Here is an 18,271-nt window from a genome sequence, read left to right as displayed (position 1 = left end):
CAACGTAGCTTGTAGTTGTTCAGACATTTTGTTTTGTAATAAAACAAACAATCAACATTACCATGTATAGACTACTACTGCTATCCTGTATGTATAAATACTACTGGGACAAAAATTATCCCATGACAATCTGAGAGTGAGACAAAACACGAGAAACGCCTCACCTGTACAATGTCTCTCTCTGCTAACTTCCCCCGCGAGGAAATCCTGATGTCATCACCATCCAGCTCAACCATGGCTACAGAGAGAAGATGCGATATGAAAAATTATCTCACATAAACAATATTTTCATACTGTGAATTGTTGACATGTACAGTAGTTGTTATGCTCGAGGGCAAGTCTGAACACATTTGAATACAACAAATAATCCTTGATGCAAACAGACCACAGTGGTTCCCTATTCTCACCATCAAACTCAGCTTGGCCAACTCCAACAATGATGATAGACATGGGGAGTTTAGCTGCCTGTCATGAACAAGAAGAACAAACAGTCAGTTGCCACTCAGTTGCCTGGAAGAACACATGTACTGTGTTTTCTGAAAAAAAAAGGCTTGAGATCAGACTTTTTATCAGAGTATGGAGAGGTTACATTTCCAGTTATTTGTATTTTTCTCACAATACACTCATTCTGCACAGTCAGTATTAATCTGCAAGGACCGTTCTCCAGAGACACCAGAGACAGAAACAATAATGGGCAAGATAAAATAAGAAATGCTACATGCATCATAACTTTGTTTCACATCATATTATGTTGCATAGTTTGGGCTGCCCATGGTACTGACAGAAAGTACAAAATACATTATTCAACTCAGGGGCCCCAAGGTTGTTACAACAGCCAGCATAAAACAGAATGTTTTAGCAAACTATTACACGGTGTACACGTTTTAGAGGATGCTTTTACAATGTCGAATAACAAGTGAGTACATAAGGTTACTCGATGTTCTGGACTTCACAAATAAAAGCAGAATTAAAAAAAATGTAGAAACATGAATAAAGTCAAACTTTATTCATAAAATATGATTATTTCAGCTGACACACTTACATCAGTCAGTCTAACATTATTTATTCATGATGTTTACATATAGAAATGTTTCAAACAGTGTTAATATCAAAACAGAAAAGCCAAATGTCCTGTCTTTTAAACTGCAATCGAAACAAAACCTACACCTAAGTAAAGATTTAATAAGGCTTATCTTTCAAACAGCTTAAGGTGTACAGGTTTCTCCACTGCTTGAAACTAAACCACAGTCCTGATGTGGAGAATGTGAAAGCTCTGGCATGAATGAATGATATATTCTTGTGATAGAAATGCATTTACAGGGGTAAAAGTAGGTCAGCTTTCCTGGAAAAACCTCCCAAGGGGAAAGACCTGTCACAGATAGGAGTAAATAGGTGGAGGAGGAGGACCACCCTCTCCATGTTCTCTATCATTATTCTAGCTCCATCTCTCTCTTCTCATTTTATCTTCCCCTCCACAGGCTCATTCCTCATGACCTCTTGCTCTCTCACCAAATACATACATTCTATTTGCCCCTTTTCTGCAGCACAAGACCCCACAAGCACATACCTATAAATGCCAAATCAGATTCTGTATCCAGAGCTGAATTATTCAGTCTACACCATTTGTTACTTTGCCTGTACTGTAAAGTCACTCGGGGGATCTCACTCCATCAGTCTGTCTGAACACATACTCCCTTCCACCACACAGAATCACAATAAACATAGACTGATAGCAGATACCTTCTCATAATAAACCTATAATTGATATTTGCCCCGTTGGTCACATTAACAAAGAGGAGAGAAGATTGCCAATAAAATAACTTCTGTGTAACTGGTAGATTATGTTTTGTTTTTTTTGTAGTTTCCCCCATTAATTTTCTCTTAAAGGTTCAGTGTGTAACATTTATGAAGATATATTTGCAGAAATTGAATATAATGTTCATATGTATGTTTTTATTAGTGCATAATCACGTCCTCTTCTACAGAGGCTGCCATGTTTCTACAGTAGCCCAGAATGGACAAACCAGACACTGGTGGAGGAGTTTAGTGATCTACATTTGTTTTTTAATTCTAGATGTCTCATGCATAATTTAATGCACATTTACCCCAAACAAAGTCTGACATATCTGTATTTTTGTAAACTCTTGGTTCTTTAGGTTTAAACAAAGTTTGGTTGTACAGCGAGTGTTTGGAATGAATGTGGAGATAAAGAGTTAATTCTAATAGCTTACATTTAAACCTTGCTGGCTTGAACTTGAATTTGGTTAAATAGGAAATAACGTGACAAAATAAGTACAACTTATTATTACATTTTTCTTCAAAGTTGGCCATATAGGTTAAACTTTTTCTTTGCTGATTCTGAGTGCAGTTTGTTAAGTGTCTCTAGATTCTAAAATATTCATGGGTTTTATGAAGTTACTGGTCGAGCCGGGGCTCCTATCCAGACAGTAAACAGACAACCAGAGACATAATCTAATACCTGAGCACAAATCAGTTTATATTTTAGCCTACCAGGTCAGAGAGAGACCCTCTTTTATAATTTAAAGTTCTAAAATTAAATTTGGATCTAAAAAAAACAAAACATCAAAGATGACAACAAAGATGGCCCCATGCTGTCCTGTCAGATGTGTGGACATATTAGTCACAGGGGACTAAGCTGGTTTAAAGAACAGATAAAACATTACAGAACAGTCTGGTCAGCAGCAGTACTATTCACAATATTTTAACATATCTCTGAAGATACACCACAGCATCATAGAGCACAAATAAGAAGTCAAAAGTGCAGAGATGAGCATTGCACGTAACTCTCGTTATGATTCCTCTCAGGACGAAGGCTAAATGCCAGGTGAGGCAGGTCATTCAGTCTTTTGCTCTGTGGGCAGAAGAAGGAGTAGCCAGGTCCCAACTGAGAGGCAAGAGGTGGCGGCAGGACACAGCAGGTTCAGCAGTGCAGAGCAGCAGACAAGATCTTAAAAGGAAGGTGTGGCTGTTCGAATGGTTTGATTAACAGTCGCAAATTCCCTTTAAACCCAGTCTGCTGGGGGTCAGAGCACCGTGTCGCTGTGAAGGGTCTACCTGGGTGATGTTAACTCACTGATCTGTTTTACCATTCCAGCTATATTCCCACTGTTAATGACACAAACAATATGCAGCACACAGCAGACGCGCAAGAGAAACACAATGATATTTTAAAAACCAAAAAGGTGCCTCAGATGGTACACTGGATAAGACTCTTCCCTCTAATAAAGTAAACCTGTTGACCTGAGAGTGAATCTCAGCTGAGCCCCTCAGCTGCCCAAGGGTCTCAATAAAAAGGAAAAATATTGGACAAACAGAGCGCCCAAGCACAGGGGGTGAGACAAGTGGAGCAGAAAACATCCCATAAATCCTCAAATCTAGTGCCACTGGCTTATAAACCCCTCAAAGTAACAGAACGCCTTAGAGAAGTGCCACAGTAAGCTAAAAGCACCTGAAATGTCAGTGCCCTGCAGGGGAAGGGAGAGTGAGAGAGAGAGAGAGATGAACATCCTCCAGGTTAGCGTTAGAGCAGCACTTACGTTCACTATGGCCTCCTTCGTCTGAGCCATGTCTGATATGACGCCATCTGTGATGATGAGCAGGACAAAGTACTGGGATCCGTCCTGCACTGCTGCCGCATAGCTGAAACAGAAAAATTATCAGCACAGAATGATTTATGACACGCAGACCATGTAAAAGAAAAGCAAAGTTGAAGACAGATGCAGACGTTTGCAGATGTTTGTGGATTTACAGAAAACTAGAACCAGAGGGGAAATCTAAGAGCAGCAGAGCAGCAACCACTGTGTCAGAAATTAAAAAAAATAAACATTAAAAACCATGGTCTTCTAAAACAAACTCCCCCTCCGCCCATCATGTGACACAAAAGCTTAACATAGACACGCAAAGAAGTAAAATATGTTGTATAGCTCTGTCTCAGAGGTCTATCCAGACACTATTATGAAACCCATCAGAGACACCACAGTGAGTGTGGCCTAGTTTCAATCGCCCATTGCTGGCTGCTGGCAATGAATAATTTATTAAACTGTTTATGCAAGTGCTGCAGTCTTATTCTCTCAGAACATCATTGATTTCCAAGCACATGATTGACAAGCACAGACTGATGAGCGAGAGGGGAAAAAACGTGGCAGATCATGAGAGAACCAAGGACAGGTCAGAGGTCAGCCCCTTCCTGTCACTTTCAGTTTAAATTTGACTATGAGGCGCTGACATTTTAATCAAAGTGCATACCAAGTTAGTGACAAAGGCAAGAGCGATGATGGGTGTTTAAGGGATTAAAGAGACATTTGTCTTCCTCATCTGCCATTCAACCTTGTGAGCCACACTCACTGGAGACATGTGACCACATTATCAGCGTCACCAAACACAGTATTGTATTATAGATAGATCCCTCCATAGTTGACCACATTAAGAACTAGCACATTAAACATATCAACAATTTAACATCATACTGCACATCTAGTTAAGTATGTATTCTGCTTGAACAGCTTTTATCCATTTAAGAGCACTGTTTGCTTTCTGCTTGTGCAACATGCAAAACCTACAGTGCAAGAAGACTTGCATGTTCTGCTCAACATCCAATGTTAAGATCTGTTTCTAGTGGTGTTAAGAGTCATTTGAATCTTTTCATCATTGGTTTACTGGATGACCTATTTCACTTGTACTGAATAGCTGAGGCACTCTAATAGTCTGCAACATCTTTGTGAATAATTTTCAGTATTTGAGTTTTACTGCACTCTTAGTTATACTGCACCCTTTAGGCAAGGAGAGACTGTAGAGAGTGTAGTTTTATAAATGCATAAAGTCCCTTACTGCTTTCAACCCAGACTACTTGAAGCCGTAACGTGACATTTTTTATTGGGCATCAAATGTTCGTGATTTTTATTTATTCATAATTTTTATTCTTTGAAATCACGCAAAGAGGTCTGCAGGGGGACTTTTTTTTTTTTTATCACAGTTGTGTGTCTGTGTGGGTAGTGAACAGGGCTGGATGGGGTATATGTGAATCTGTGGAAGGATATTCTTCTGTTGTATTTATGTGTTGTGGCAAGTCAAAAAGCATAACTAACATACAACAACTAGCATAAAGCTAACTTAAACTGAACCTAAAGAACCAACAGAATTTTCAATTTACATCTGTAATAGTAAAACCTAGTTTATTGTGACTTTAACTTATCAATTTCACTCCATCATGGACAAAACACATTTTCATGACATGTAACATTTTACTTTAATGCTCATAATCAATCATCAGATCAGTATATGAACTTTTAATAAAGGGTTTTTAACACACTATAATGTAGCTTTAAGCAGATATGAGTGTTTATAATTATGTTTATAAACAGTGTGGGCTGATGTATAAACAGATAACGAATGACATTATAGTAAAACACTGTTTAATAATATAAAATAAGTTAAGTTATAATTGTTTACAAATACTATACATTGATAAAAAAACATCCTTATATCTATAAAACATCCTTATATCTATTTACAGTATATGAAATGTTTATATTATACTTATAAAAGCTCAATGGAGTTAAAGTAAAGTGTTACCTCATTGGGTAATTGTTAACAAACCAGAAATACAGGTAAATGCTGAAGATCTAATCTAAAATTTTAATTCAGGTCCTCAGTGCACCAAGTGTGATTCATTAATATTCAAGTCCAAGCCAAGTCATGAGTCATCATTACTGGGAACTCAGCACCAGCTTGAGTCTGAGGTCGGGGGGTGAGACAGTGTACACCTGTGCCGTTTTATAATTTCACTACTGTTTCAATCTTGAGAAGAACATTTCCAACAAATCTGCTGTGTGTGCTTGTATTTAATGTGGTACAGCCCCATCTGTAGACATAACCTACAAATTCACTTTGTACACTTGTTCCATTTGCAATGACGGGAAGTTTGTAATGTTGAATTAAAGCGTTCACAGCATTCACAGTCAAGCTCATTTATTGAACAATGTGACTCATCAGCAAATGGTGGAAAGGCTACATGACATGATTCCATTTACAAGTCCTCTGTCAATCACCTTACCTTAAAACTCTCACCACACTTTTAAAAAGCAATGTAGCACCTGCGCTGCATATGATTACATTTCTATTCATCTCAGCCTGGCAGCTGATTGTTTATTCTCGATTCATTAGTTCTGCACCACTCATAGAGAAACCATCCCTCACTGTCTTAATACCTCTGACGGAGCGTCTCCCTGCTGAAGATTATTTACAGATTGGCTTTCACAGAAAGGACGGCTGTGCCTGTGATGTTCACTGGAACAGGTGTTGGTGCTTGTACCTTGCCACATGATTAACAACAGGAGCGAAGTTGGTTGGTCCATACAGCTGAACCGTCTTAAGGCTTTGATGGTAAGCTTCGAGAATCCCCTCCATGCCGTTGCAGTACGGGTTCTCAATGTTTCCATTCTGAAAAAAACAAAAACAAAACATGAATGTTACAGAAACTATAACAGTAGTCAGAGTTTTATATCAGTGTGTTATAATATTGGAATTCAATAGGGCTTGCTAATCGTAATTGAGTAACTTAATACCGGACCAAGACCTAGTTTTAGTGATGGGTGAAATCGGAAGTGCACCCTGTTGCATCTGTAAACCACGTCCAACAGTGATGTCACAGTGTACTGACACATTGTGAAGTATACTGCTACATCACTGCAGCAAAGTGAGAAGTTTAACGTTCACATATTAGAAAACTGGCTTGTTTACAATAGAAGACTGATATCAATTTAATCTCTTTTTATTCAATATAGACATGAAGTACCTAAATACAAAGACTGGAGTTGTGTCCAAAATTGTTGACTACTCATTAAGATGCATTTTCTATTATTATTATTATTATTTTTGGGGATTTTTATGTTTTTTTATTTTATAGAGACAGCTGAAGATAGGCAAGGGGAGAGAGAGAGAGAGAGAGAGAGAGAGAGAGAGAGAGAGAGAGAGAGAGAGAGAGAGAGAGAGAGAGGGGATGACATGCAGCAAAGGGCCACAGGTCAGAATCAAATCCAGGTGGCTGCGATAAGAACTCTGCCATTGATATGGGGTGCATGGTAAACATACTTCTGGGTTTCTGTACTGAAGGAACAAGTTGAAAAAGTACTGGAATGTACTTGATGAAAAAGATATCAGTCTAACCAGTAGCGACTACATGCTCAGAGGTGAGGAAGCAGCTGGGTGTTTTCTCAATAACCAAAGACCACCCTGACCACACCCAGCTGTGATCATGGGGGCTGCAGGTTCATCAGACTTATATCTTGCAACCCATTAACCCAGTTCAGTGATTGCCACAAGGCACATTTCTAACCTACATATATAACAAATGTTTCAGCCAGGACTGTAACTTTACTTTTAAAATAACTTACAAGACAAGAGCTTGAAAGAGTGAGGCTTCAATTATATGGTGAGATGAATCTTAATTTGCAAATTTTAATGGAAACATGGAGTGATGCAGACGTTACCCTGTAGACAGACTCCTCATTAGGCTGTACTATGCAGCAGCCAGAGCACATTAGTTGGCTGAGAGAAGGCAAATTGATTTAAGAATCCTTCAGCCTTACAGAACCTAATTTGCACTATAAAAGGTAAATGAAATTCACTCTGAATTATGCATGTCAGAGGTGTAGCAGCATTCATCTCAAAATGCACATATCCATATTGCACATGAAAACACACTTATCCATACATGTTGGAGAGAGCATAAGAACATAAACGAGTGCTCACACTCAGAGATAAGCTCCACTGAGAGGGCCAAAATCAATTTCACACAGTCAGACTAACTTTTATGAAAAATTCTGATGATGAATTACAATCTGAGTGTCTGAGATAACAACATAGTTTACTTACCAGAGGGAACTCATGGGAGACCCTCCCATCAGGGGGGAGCTTAGCACCGAATCCCAGGGCAGGGAACATCTTATCACTGTCGTAGTCCTGGATGATCTCTCCCACGGCCTTCAGGGCCATGGCATAGGCATTCATCTGGTACGGGTTCATGTAGTGCAGTGAGGTGGACTGGGATGGATTTCCTTCCAAGACAAAAGAAGTCAGAGTCAGTGATGCAAACCATCAGACACCGAACTGACAGCTGCAACCAGAGAAATATGAAATACGTTCTGAATCAGAGGTGAAGCTCGATGTAACTCGATGTTATTAGCAATACTTGTGTTTATGGATTCCTGTTTATGTTTTTGAAGTTACAGTAACATTGTGATCAATTCCCTTTTATACTGAAATTAATCAGTAACAGTCAAAATATCACATGTAGTTAAATAAATATCTTCAGAATGATCCCACTGCAAGGTTTTAATGCACATAAAAGCTTTAATGGTTGGTTGTTTGCAAAGTAACTAGTGACTAAACCTCTCAGGTAAATGTAGTGCAATATTTATAAAAGTATAAAGTAGCATAAAGTTGAAATACTCAAGTTAAGTACTCAAGCAAATTGAACGTAGCTAGATGCCACCACTGCATATTAGCACAAAACATTTAGATAGATATATATTACCTTCAGAAATGTGTTCCTGACTTATGTACATTTGTACATCTGCTCATGAATATACCACCTTATTTGTATTATTTGTTGTTTGTACTAGACAGAGCATTTAATTTTAGCTTTCCTTAATGCAGTTTATAATCAAGGCTCTCTCTCTCTCTCTCTCTCTCTCTCTCTCTCTCTCTCTCTCTCTCTCTCTCTCGGTCCACAAGTAATTGCATGTAAATGACTTAGTTTACCATATGAGCACTTTAAGAAAAAAGTTTAACAAGAAAATAGGTTATTATTACAAGCAGGGAGAAAACTCCAGCCCCCTCTTTGATTCATGGGGAATGCCACAGTCATACATCAGAGGACGGGAATGGAAGCAGAGCAGGGCGATGGTAGTCAAAACACTCACCATTTGATGCAGTGAAATCAATGGCCACTGTGAAGTGAATCTGAGTCCTGAAACAGATGAATAGGGGAGAGGATGCTGTTAACAAAAGAGAGGCAGGAAAACTCAGCGCCGCAGTTTAATGAGGCTCTCCCAGGTCTGACTGTGCTCTACCTCTCATCTGAGAAGAGGTGTGACAAACGAAACCCAAAACAGCATTGATAATACACCTTTACTGTCTCTGCAACATTGGATCTATTAAGGTTTTTATGAAACGGAGAGAGCATACATTTGCTTAGGGTCAAACAGCATCCGAAGCACTGTTTTGATCTTTAAATGAAACACCGTATTTAATGATTTAACAGCACAGCAACCAAACCACAAACACATCCCACAAAAACCTAGAAAAACTGCTGAAGGCAGAGTCATTTCTCAAATGGTCTCCCCAAATACATAATGAGTTGCTGCAGCTGGCTTAATGATTAGACTGAACATCACACTGAGGAAAAATATAATTATTAACAAGGCACAAGATTTGTGAAAAAATAAATTAAATTAAAAATCCCAATTCCTCACTGGCTGTTTTGACTATTTCCCTTGTTTTTTCAAGATATATGAACATTTACACAATTTTGTATACTGTGCTCCCAATCGTCCGTTATAGTCACATAATAATCATAATAATAATCATAATCATAATCACGATCATCATTATAATCACCATTATTGTCTCTGTTATACTCAGTCGCTATTGTATGATCAATGGAAAATTTGAGCTCTTCCATTCACTGCATCAATCTGAAAAAACAGCCTCACAAAATGCCCAAAAACTACTGAATACTTTTTATTCATGAGCCTGTAATGATAGCCAAAACCTTGAAAAGAAACTAAACAGAGCCTAACTAGTCTCTGCTGGATTTGCACGTTTCCCCAGAGAGACAAACGAAGAGTGAAGGGAAGGGAAGCTTAGATCAAAGTGTGTGCTCTTTCATTGTGATTAACACTGATTGCCTTTTCCTGACTTCTCCTCCATTCAGAAATTCCCACAAGCATAGTATCGGAGATAATGGCGGCTTCCTCCTGGGGAGACTCTGACCCCAGCTCATTAATCAGCATTGAGCCGGACTGCTCAGCTGACAGAGGGGAATTGTTACACTGGCATACTGCCTCAATTTGAAAGTCTCTGCTGATTTCTATGGTTAGTTTTGAATGTTTGACCAGAAAGGCAAAGCGGTGAGTTAGAGTTAAGGCAGAGTGCAAGACAGTAGAAATAGTCACACAGGAACTGTCAGTCAAACTGCCAATTAGATCATCAGAACATTACCTGGGACTTCATCCTCAGTCAGTTCTTGTTAAACTCTACAGGGACTGGAAGTACCAACAACAGGACCTATTACTTTTTTTATCAGTTTATATGGACACAAGTGTTGCATTTATAGCATTAAGAGCTTAAACCCATCGACAACCCACAATCATTTTCTAAATATAAACACTAATAAGATACACAAATACGTGTAACATAAAGAGCTTGAACACATTAATGATGGAAGTATCTAAGAGTCGTAGTCCTTTTAACTAATCTATAATTTAACAAGCTGATATTTCTGTGTCCAGCTTCTCAATTGTGGTAATTTGACGATTTTCTCTGAAATAAACTGAACATCTTTTCAATTTTGTTTTGGACTATTTGTTGGGCAAAAACAATATGAACGTAATCATGGGCAATTCTCACCACTCCCTCACTCTTTAAGTAGACCAAATACAAATGAAAGCTATTTAATATTCACCACGTGCCTGATCAGCTCTACTTCAATTTGGATATAAAATGATATTATCGAGAGTATTTGGAAATTACGTCCATATTATTGGGCAATGCCACACCTCCAGATTTACATCCAGTGCCAACGTTCGGTACCAATGCAAGAAGTTTTCTTTTTGTAGCGAGGATATAAAACAAAATTAAACCAAGTTTAGTTGCTTAACCCTAACCATAGAGTCTCATGGTAGTGCAGGCAGACACAGAAGCCATTTTATAATCACATGTTCCATACACCCTCCAGTCATGTATGTCCACAACCTCTCACAATAGGCGTTTTTATAAATATTTGGCGCTCAGTCATGCACACAGCGGCACTAAGGTTTGTATCCTTGCTGCTACACTGCTGCCTGCTTTTACAAATCTAACTCCCTGTGTTGTACATTAATGTTTTCTACATCTTTTGCAGACATAGTGCTGGCATATTGTCACTGAACAAAATCCAGGTATTGCACAAGGGTTAGGATTGTTGATTTTATTTTTATTTTTTAAGCTTCCTATAATAAATTTGTTTGCATGATTGTATATCAACATACATTATCTTAAGGTATCTACAACATGACTGGTGTCTTGCAGGAAAAAATTAAAACCCCTTTGACTTTTGGTCTAACAACTGCTCCGTACCCAAGGTAGATATTCCTTGTTTTCCTTTTAGGACTAGGGTTTGGACTAATTTACAGTTAGTAGAATAGCCTCCACTCTACTTTGCCTCCATCCCACTCTGTACAATAGTTATCAACAAGGAATCACTGGATGAACAGGTTCAGAAATCAGTGTCTGTGTCCCTTTCTATTAGAGAAAGATACTTAAAAACAAACAAGCCAACAGACCATGGACTCCTCTGGGGATCAGTTTTTGCTGCTGTCTGTGGCTTGTTGCAGGAAGAGTTATATCGGCCATCACACATTATGTCCGTGTTCAGTTGACTGACTTGCAGTGCTTGTTTTCTTTTTATTTCACTTGTGACGCACAGTGGGGATTTGTTTAAGAGCTGAGCTGACAAATTATTTTGAGACTAAAAAAATCAATATAGATTGATATTGACTGATGCTGCAGAATTGTCTGTTTTGTAGGTCTTCTTGCTAAGAACCACTGGCTGGTCTGCAGTTTCTAATTTTATCCCTCCAATCCTCACATCTATAGTCCTTGAGAACAGGTAATCCTTCAGTCATATTTCATTTTTTCTTCATCTTCCTTGAGTAATGCATTGCTATGTGGACAAATTAATATACCATCACTATTTCATACAGAGTTCATAAATCTGACACCAGCCTTTAAATGGCCTTTCCAAACATGATTCAGTGCAAATCAGAACAGGAAGTCCAATAATTCCCTATGGGCTTCACTCTGTCCTTTCATATTATCACTAACTCACTCAGCATCTCCTCTTCCCTCAGTTTTGTTCTCAGCTTAAATGACAGCTCCTCAGCCAGCATTTGTATCACCTTGAATCACAAACAAATGTATCGGTGTCATATTGACTTTCCCCTTCCAGTTAGACAAACACCATATGGCAGGAGACTTTGTAATGTGAAGTCCCTGCAGTCTTGGCAATCTGGATTGGGTGGGATATCGTATAAAATGGAAAACAAAGAATGCAGCTACAGTACACCTACAAACCCATCAGTATGTGCTGGAAACTGGCCAACACAGACTACATCAATGAGCAGATTGGCACAGTGTGTCTCTTGCATAATGAAATGCAGGAACATATACACAAGAGTGAAGGTTTGAAATTGAAGATAATATACAGTTTCATTTCCTTGTTATAAAATGGACTATTTCTATTTACTATATATATTCTATAAAAAAAACAGTAGTGCTATGTAAGGTTAATGATTAATGTATTATTATTTCTCTAACCTTACTTAAAGTAATTTTTGGTTTCCTTGATAAAGGCATGATCATTTCTGATGGACATTTTTACTACCAAGAGCACTTTGCAGCCTTATCTCTGGCTGATGCTCAATTCTAACATCTTTTTAAGAGAGTAATAACTGTGAGCCTAGATCAAAATACAGATTAATTGCTTTACTTAACCAACACAACTAAAACAGTGTGGAGAAAGCTGAAAGTACTTTTTTCAGCCCTGTGTAACGTCTGCAAGTATTCCCTTTAAGGCTGCATACAGCCCCAACAACTACCGCCAAAAGTAGGGCAGCCTGTATGTAGCCTGAGAGGTGAAACACAGAGCAAAAAGAGTCTGTCAGGCACTCACCACTACTCATTGAGATTAGTTTCTGTAAGCACATTGTGATATAACTGAAGGCTATGATGACAATAGGCTCAGATGAAAATAACAATATTTTTAGTAACTCAGAACATCTCTCATCTGGACCTTGGTGACTGGACAGTAAGAGAGATAATATTAAAATCAAACTCTAAAAGAGGGGGTTGGACAGTGGGATTTAGAAAAATGAGGTGGGCATGCCCCCCCCCATCCCCAGCGGAAATGACACCTTTCAATATTTAGTATGAGGCACTAAAAGTGGCAGTAAACCGAAGTAAAAGAAAGGTCAGAGAGGTTGACAGTGGTAAAAAAATAGATGGCAAAAAACTGCCATGACAGTTTCCAGTTGCAGTGATTCCCTGGACAAAAACAAACACTACTGTGTACATAAATCTAAAGCGAAATGCTCTGCTACTGCTTCTCTATAAACTCAAACATGAACAGGACCAATGGTGGCCATGATGTCAGAATGATACACAAAAACAGCACAGAACCTAGCGGTCCAGCACACAGTAACTGAAATATTTTAACATCAATATCACCTCTTTCTTGTATTTCTATGAGGTAAACAGATAGCAAACCACTGCGCCTGCATTAAAATCTAACCTGGCAGAAGAATGACTGTCAGCTGTGAAATATCTCCCTATTTTCAAGAATCAGTAAAAGACAAGGAAAACAAGATGTGTACGCCTGTTTAAAAAAAAAAAAAGCCCATTAAGCTAAATCAATAGAAAAAAATAACAGTATCAGTTTCTCCCATTTCAGGACAACAGGATATTTTGGGATGAAACTATTAAAACTTAATAAGATCTCCACACAATAGAGGCTCCATACAAGACGATCTCACTGTGGATTTAATTTTAAAAGAAACATTTCAGCGTGTGATGAAAAGAATATAAATCTTTCATTAGCCTCTCAGAATCAGCACAGTATGTGGCTTTTGGACTTTAATTACCTCTATTTGACTGTATCTCTGCTCCAATTGAACGTTAATGAAAATTTATGAAAAACCAATTCAGTGTGAAACCAGTCAGGATGTGATGGTGTGTCTGGAGAAGAAATTGCTTTTTTACCATCCGCTTCAAAAAACCATCATGTTAGTTATGACTTGTTAAAAAGGGAGCAGTAAAGCAAACACATATGAAAGGAATCAATAGCACAAATCTAAGACTCATACAGCCTGATGTAGGCTTCTGCTTATATTTCTCATCATCTTTCTGAATGGCAGGGTTGGCAGGTACTTTTTTTCAGTTGCTTTTTATACAAAAGTAATCTCTTCCACCCAGCTACAGTAGTGCAGATGCCAAATCAAAACTAAGTGATCCATTGGACAAACACTCACTGTGCTCTGTGCCAGAACTCATAAATTACAAATTTTGTTCTTGCAGATGTGAATAAATAAAGTCAAAAGTAACAAAAGTAGAATTAAATCTGAATCTGATTCAAACATATTTTTGACCCTAACCCTAAGCCAAACCCTATTTCAGTGGGTAGAAACTCCAACTAAACATACATTTCCAACTTAAACATACTACAAGGAGTTTTTATTTGGTCGTTAAGCAGTTTTAATTTAAAGTTAATGCCTCTACATTACCTACATAAACAAGCTCGTATTTGGTCCGAAATCAATCAAACAAGGAGGTAGAAACATTACCGCTTTTGTCCACAGGGGCCACCAGAATCAACAAAAAATGAAAGGGACTGTCAGCGTAACAGCGTTCATGTCAATGTGTTTTTGTAGTACTGATTTGTTGGAAATGTTACATATTCGTTACCGTTTGCTCAGATAGCGAACATCATTTTCTTCTATCCTGGTGATAATCTGACTTGTTTGTTTCCTCGAATGCTATCTAGTCAATTAAAACATCCTATAATTAGACAAAACATACATTTAATCTTCAGTGTCCCAGTCTCAGCAACCACTGAATGTTTGACCGTCCCAGTGGGGCAAATGTTTTTGTTTCTAATGAGGTTCTGTGAGTTTTTCTCATCCTCAGTTGAAGGGGTTAAGGTTATGGGGGTGTGGCGTATTTTGATAATGTGGGTGTTGTGAAGCCCTTTGAGACAGTAACAGTTATTATCTGACCTAACCTGAGGAATTTTGGGGCAAAATAGGCTCTAAATATAATGACTAATAAGACTTCAAAGGTGCCTAAAGGTTTCCAGTTTAATTGACCAAAGCAGCAGATTCCATTAAACACTGTAAGTCTGGTGTTTCATTTTCCATGGATACAGTTAATCTTACCCATCATGGATAAGCAGCACACTCATTGTTTCATCCTTTCACTGCCAGCACTAGTAATCTTGTTTATTTCCTTCATCAGTCTGTCATGCAATCTGCTCAAAGCAGGGAGTCTGTTGAATGCAAGATCTTTTTTTCCTCCCGCTTTTCTCACTCGATAAATCAGGTTATTTATTGTTGTGTAGCTTTGACGTAGTGAAATTATATATTTGCAGCCACAAATCTCTTAGCTACCATAACTCCACAAGCTCTACTGGATAGTAGCAGTGCACAAATAACATCTTAAAATGTTTAGGATTGTATATCTCTAGAGATGTTGTTGTAGCAAAATGCTGTCTCATAAATACACATCAAAGGAAGGAGGAGAAAGCCACACACTCATAAATCAGATACAATCTTTGTATTTTCAATTATATGAATCAATGTTTCAGCTCATATAGGCCTTCTTCAGGAAAATAATTGGATTGGATTTGAACTGACCTGAGATCAAATTCTGTGGTTTTGTATTTGATTGTGTAACTCGGAGTTGTATATTCTTCTGCAAACTTATTACTTAGTTTAAATAAAACCATCCACATGCTTTTATGCTTTGTGATTTTAACTCCGTTTTTCTATTTTGTACTTGCTGGTTCATAAAATGTAGACATAATATTAATGTTAGAGTTCTTTCCTGGTTATGAATGGCCTCTCTATGGAGTCTACGTTATATATATATATATATATATATATATATATATATATATAATCTGTGTTCTTGTTGATTGAGCTGTGAACTCATTGCTTTGAATGAACTGTCATATTCTGTATTAACATCAGTCAGATGATTCCTGGCTTTTATCCAGAAGAGGATATGTGCAGCAACGCTGATTGATGGATTTCCTTCAACATCAGCAAATATTTATTTTCACAACACAGCTAGAAAAACCAGGGATGACTGAAGCAAGTTCGTAGAAGAAAGAATAAAAGAAAAAAATTACACAACATAGTTCAGGAGCACTGCAGAGAGGTCACAATATTGCCATTTATCTTAACAGCCACAAGTGGAGATATAGATCTCATATATATATGATAAAGTGAAAGAAATAAATGTCTGAATCATTTTAATTATAAATGAGTGTGAGTTAATTTTCAATCCTCGTGTTGAGATGAGTAAAAGTTAATCTTGCCTTCAATCACCTACATATGGAATAGGTTAATATATCGTCCTCTAAAAAATACATATATGTTGGTTTATGTTCTGCCTCCAGAGACAATTTAGCACAAAAACTAAGAGCCTCAAGCAAAAACATAAAAAGGTAGACGCAGAGATAGGCTTGACTTACAGTACGTAGGGACCAGGAGATACGACTAAGTAATATTGACCCATTCTGCATCCCCCATAACTGTCATGTTATTGATGATATCTTCCAGACAAGTCTTATCTCTGCAGCTCCTTGTGATTTTAATACACAAGGAGTCCCATTGTTGAGAGCACTTCTCAAAGAAAAACATTAGGGAGACAATGACAACAGAAGGCACAGAGGCTGCAGTAAGTCTGTCATGATGATTTAAAAGATCTCAAGAGAAAATATCAAAGCACAGATGCTGGAGCGTTTTGGTTTTTGGGGTTTTTTTCAGAGATTTAATTTGATTTTTTTTAATTGACACGATGATGAGTGTTTTTTAAGTAATAGTTTTTGCCGTCAGCCCCTCTTCCCAAACACGACACTGAAACCATACAAAAGAGCTGATGAGCTTTTAACATCTCTAAGTACCACTCTACATAATGCTTCACTCCCTGTGCTGGGTCACATTAATTAATGGGGTAATCTGTCTCTCATTTGTGTCTGAAACAGTTTCATGTGAAGATTACCACTTTTCATTTAACATGATGGATAAAAAGCTGTAACAGATGACTTTAATAACTTTAACAACAAATTTGGGTGAAAGTAATGTGGGTGCAGCCTTTGACAGTAGTTGCACTTATGTTTATTCTAATAAAAATCAGAATTAGAGCTCAGTCAGATTTCTGTTAACGTCAGAATAAAGTGGCTCTTTAGATTGAACCTTTCATAACCATTAGAAAGAAATTTATTGTCATATAAATACTGTTTTTTGGATTACTTTTAAACTATACTCTTCCTACACATGTCCACCCACTTGGATAAAGTTCAAGTTGTTCCCATGAGAGTCTTTCTCAGGGTAACCATCTATAAATACATGCTGTTAACAAGTTAACTAGCCGATCATCTGTTCAACAACTCCAGCAGTAGTATATTCTAATAAAACGTTTACTTCAGTGGACACAGACAGCAGGTAACCAATGAAATGTTTTCTTTTGGTGGTGTATTGTGCATCCCGTATGACAGTAAATCATATTTTTCTCAGCACTCTACCTCAGTGTAAAGCAATCTCAGTGCTCAAAATCAAGGCTGTCCTGTTGTCCTGGGGACAATAAAAATAGCACCTGGGACACAAAGATAAAGTGTCTGAGACAGTAGAGAAATGTATCGTTACAAATAAAATTATTACAATACCCGGAGTCTCTCCCTCTCCTCTTGTGTCGTGCTCAGGCAGTCAGTAGGTGGTGTGTGGGGCACGTTTAACCTCTCTTACTCTTTCTCTACAGATCTTTGGATTAGTATTTGAGCTTGTAAATATTTAAATAGTTTGTTTGATCTTCTCAAACATACAATGTCCCTGTAATGAGTTTGTGATTATTTGGCAAAATAAGAATAATTAACACATAATAATATACACACTTAAAATAATTTCAAAGTGATCAAACATTTAGAAATAAACAAGAAACAGTAACTCAGCCAATGACTAAAAGAATAATTAAATTGATTGTGGCCAAACACCTAGAGTGATTTCAATTAGCAGACAACTAGCAGAACTCCCATGGCAGACCAGAGTGAGTCGATGAAATGATGCAAGTTACTGAAACAAAAATTTTAAATATACTTAGACAATTGTTAAGTCTGGCACAGTTTAAAGCAAAAGGAAAGGAACAATTCAAATTAATGTAATCTCGAGTCCTGATCTGCCATAAATTTGGGCGGGGTTTTTTATGGTGACATCTTTGA

At 37.7% G+C, this 18,271-nt stretch overlaps 1 protein-coding gene across 2 annotated transcripts in view; it reads right to left on the bottom strand.

Moving 5' to 3' along the window:
• Positions 1–18,271, bottom strand: part of cpne5a (copine Va) — a 72,905-nt gene that overhangs the window by 4,962 nt on the left and 49,672 nt on the right. For both annotated transcript variants that reach the window (XM_051425415.1, XM_051425416.1), the window contains 6 exons: positions 8,943–8,989; positions 7,894–8,075; positions 6,332–6,459; positions 3,558–3,660; positions 408–465; positions 165–238 (listed from right to left, as the gene is read on the bottom strand). In XM_051425415.1, the coding sequence (XP_051281375.1) occupies positions 165–238; positions 408–465; positions 3,558–3,660; positions 6,332–6,459; positions 7,894–8,075; positions 8,943–8,989 (592 nt within the window). The remainder of the gene's footprint in view (positions 1–164; positions 239–407; positions 466–3,557; positions 3,661–6,331; positions 6,460–7,893; positions 8,076–8,942; positions 8,990–18,271) is intronic.

This window comes from Dicentrarchus labrax, unplaced genomic scaffold (assembly GCF_905237075.1).
Source record: "Dicentrarchus labrax unplaced genomic scaffold, dlabrax2021, whole genome shotgun sequence".
Classification (NCBI taxonomy): domain Eukaryota; kingdom Metazoa; phylum Chordata; class Actinopteri; family Moronidae; genus Dicentrarchus; species Dicentrarchus labrax.
Note: the sequence above shows the minus strand (reverse complement) of the source record. Positions and strands in the feature narration are given on the sequence as shown.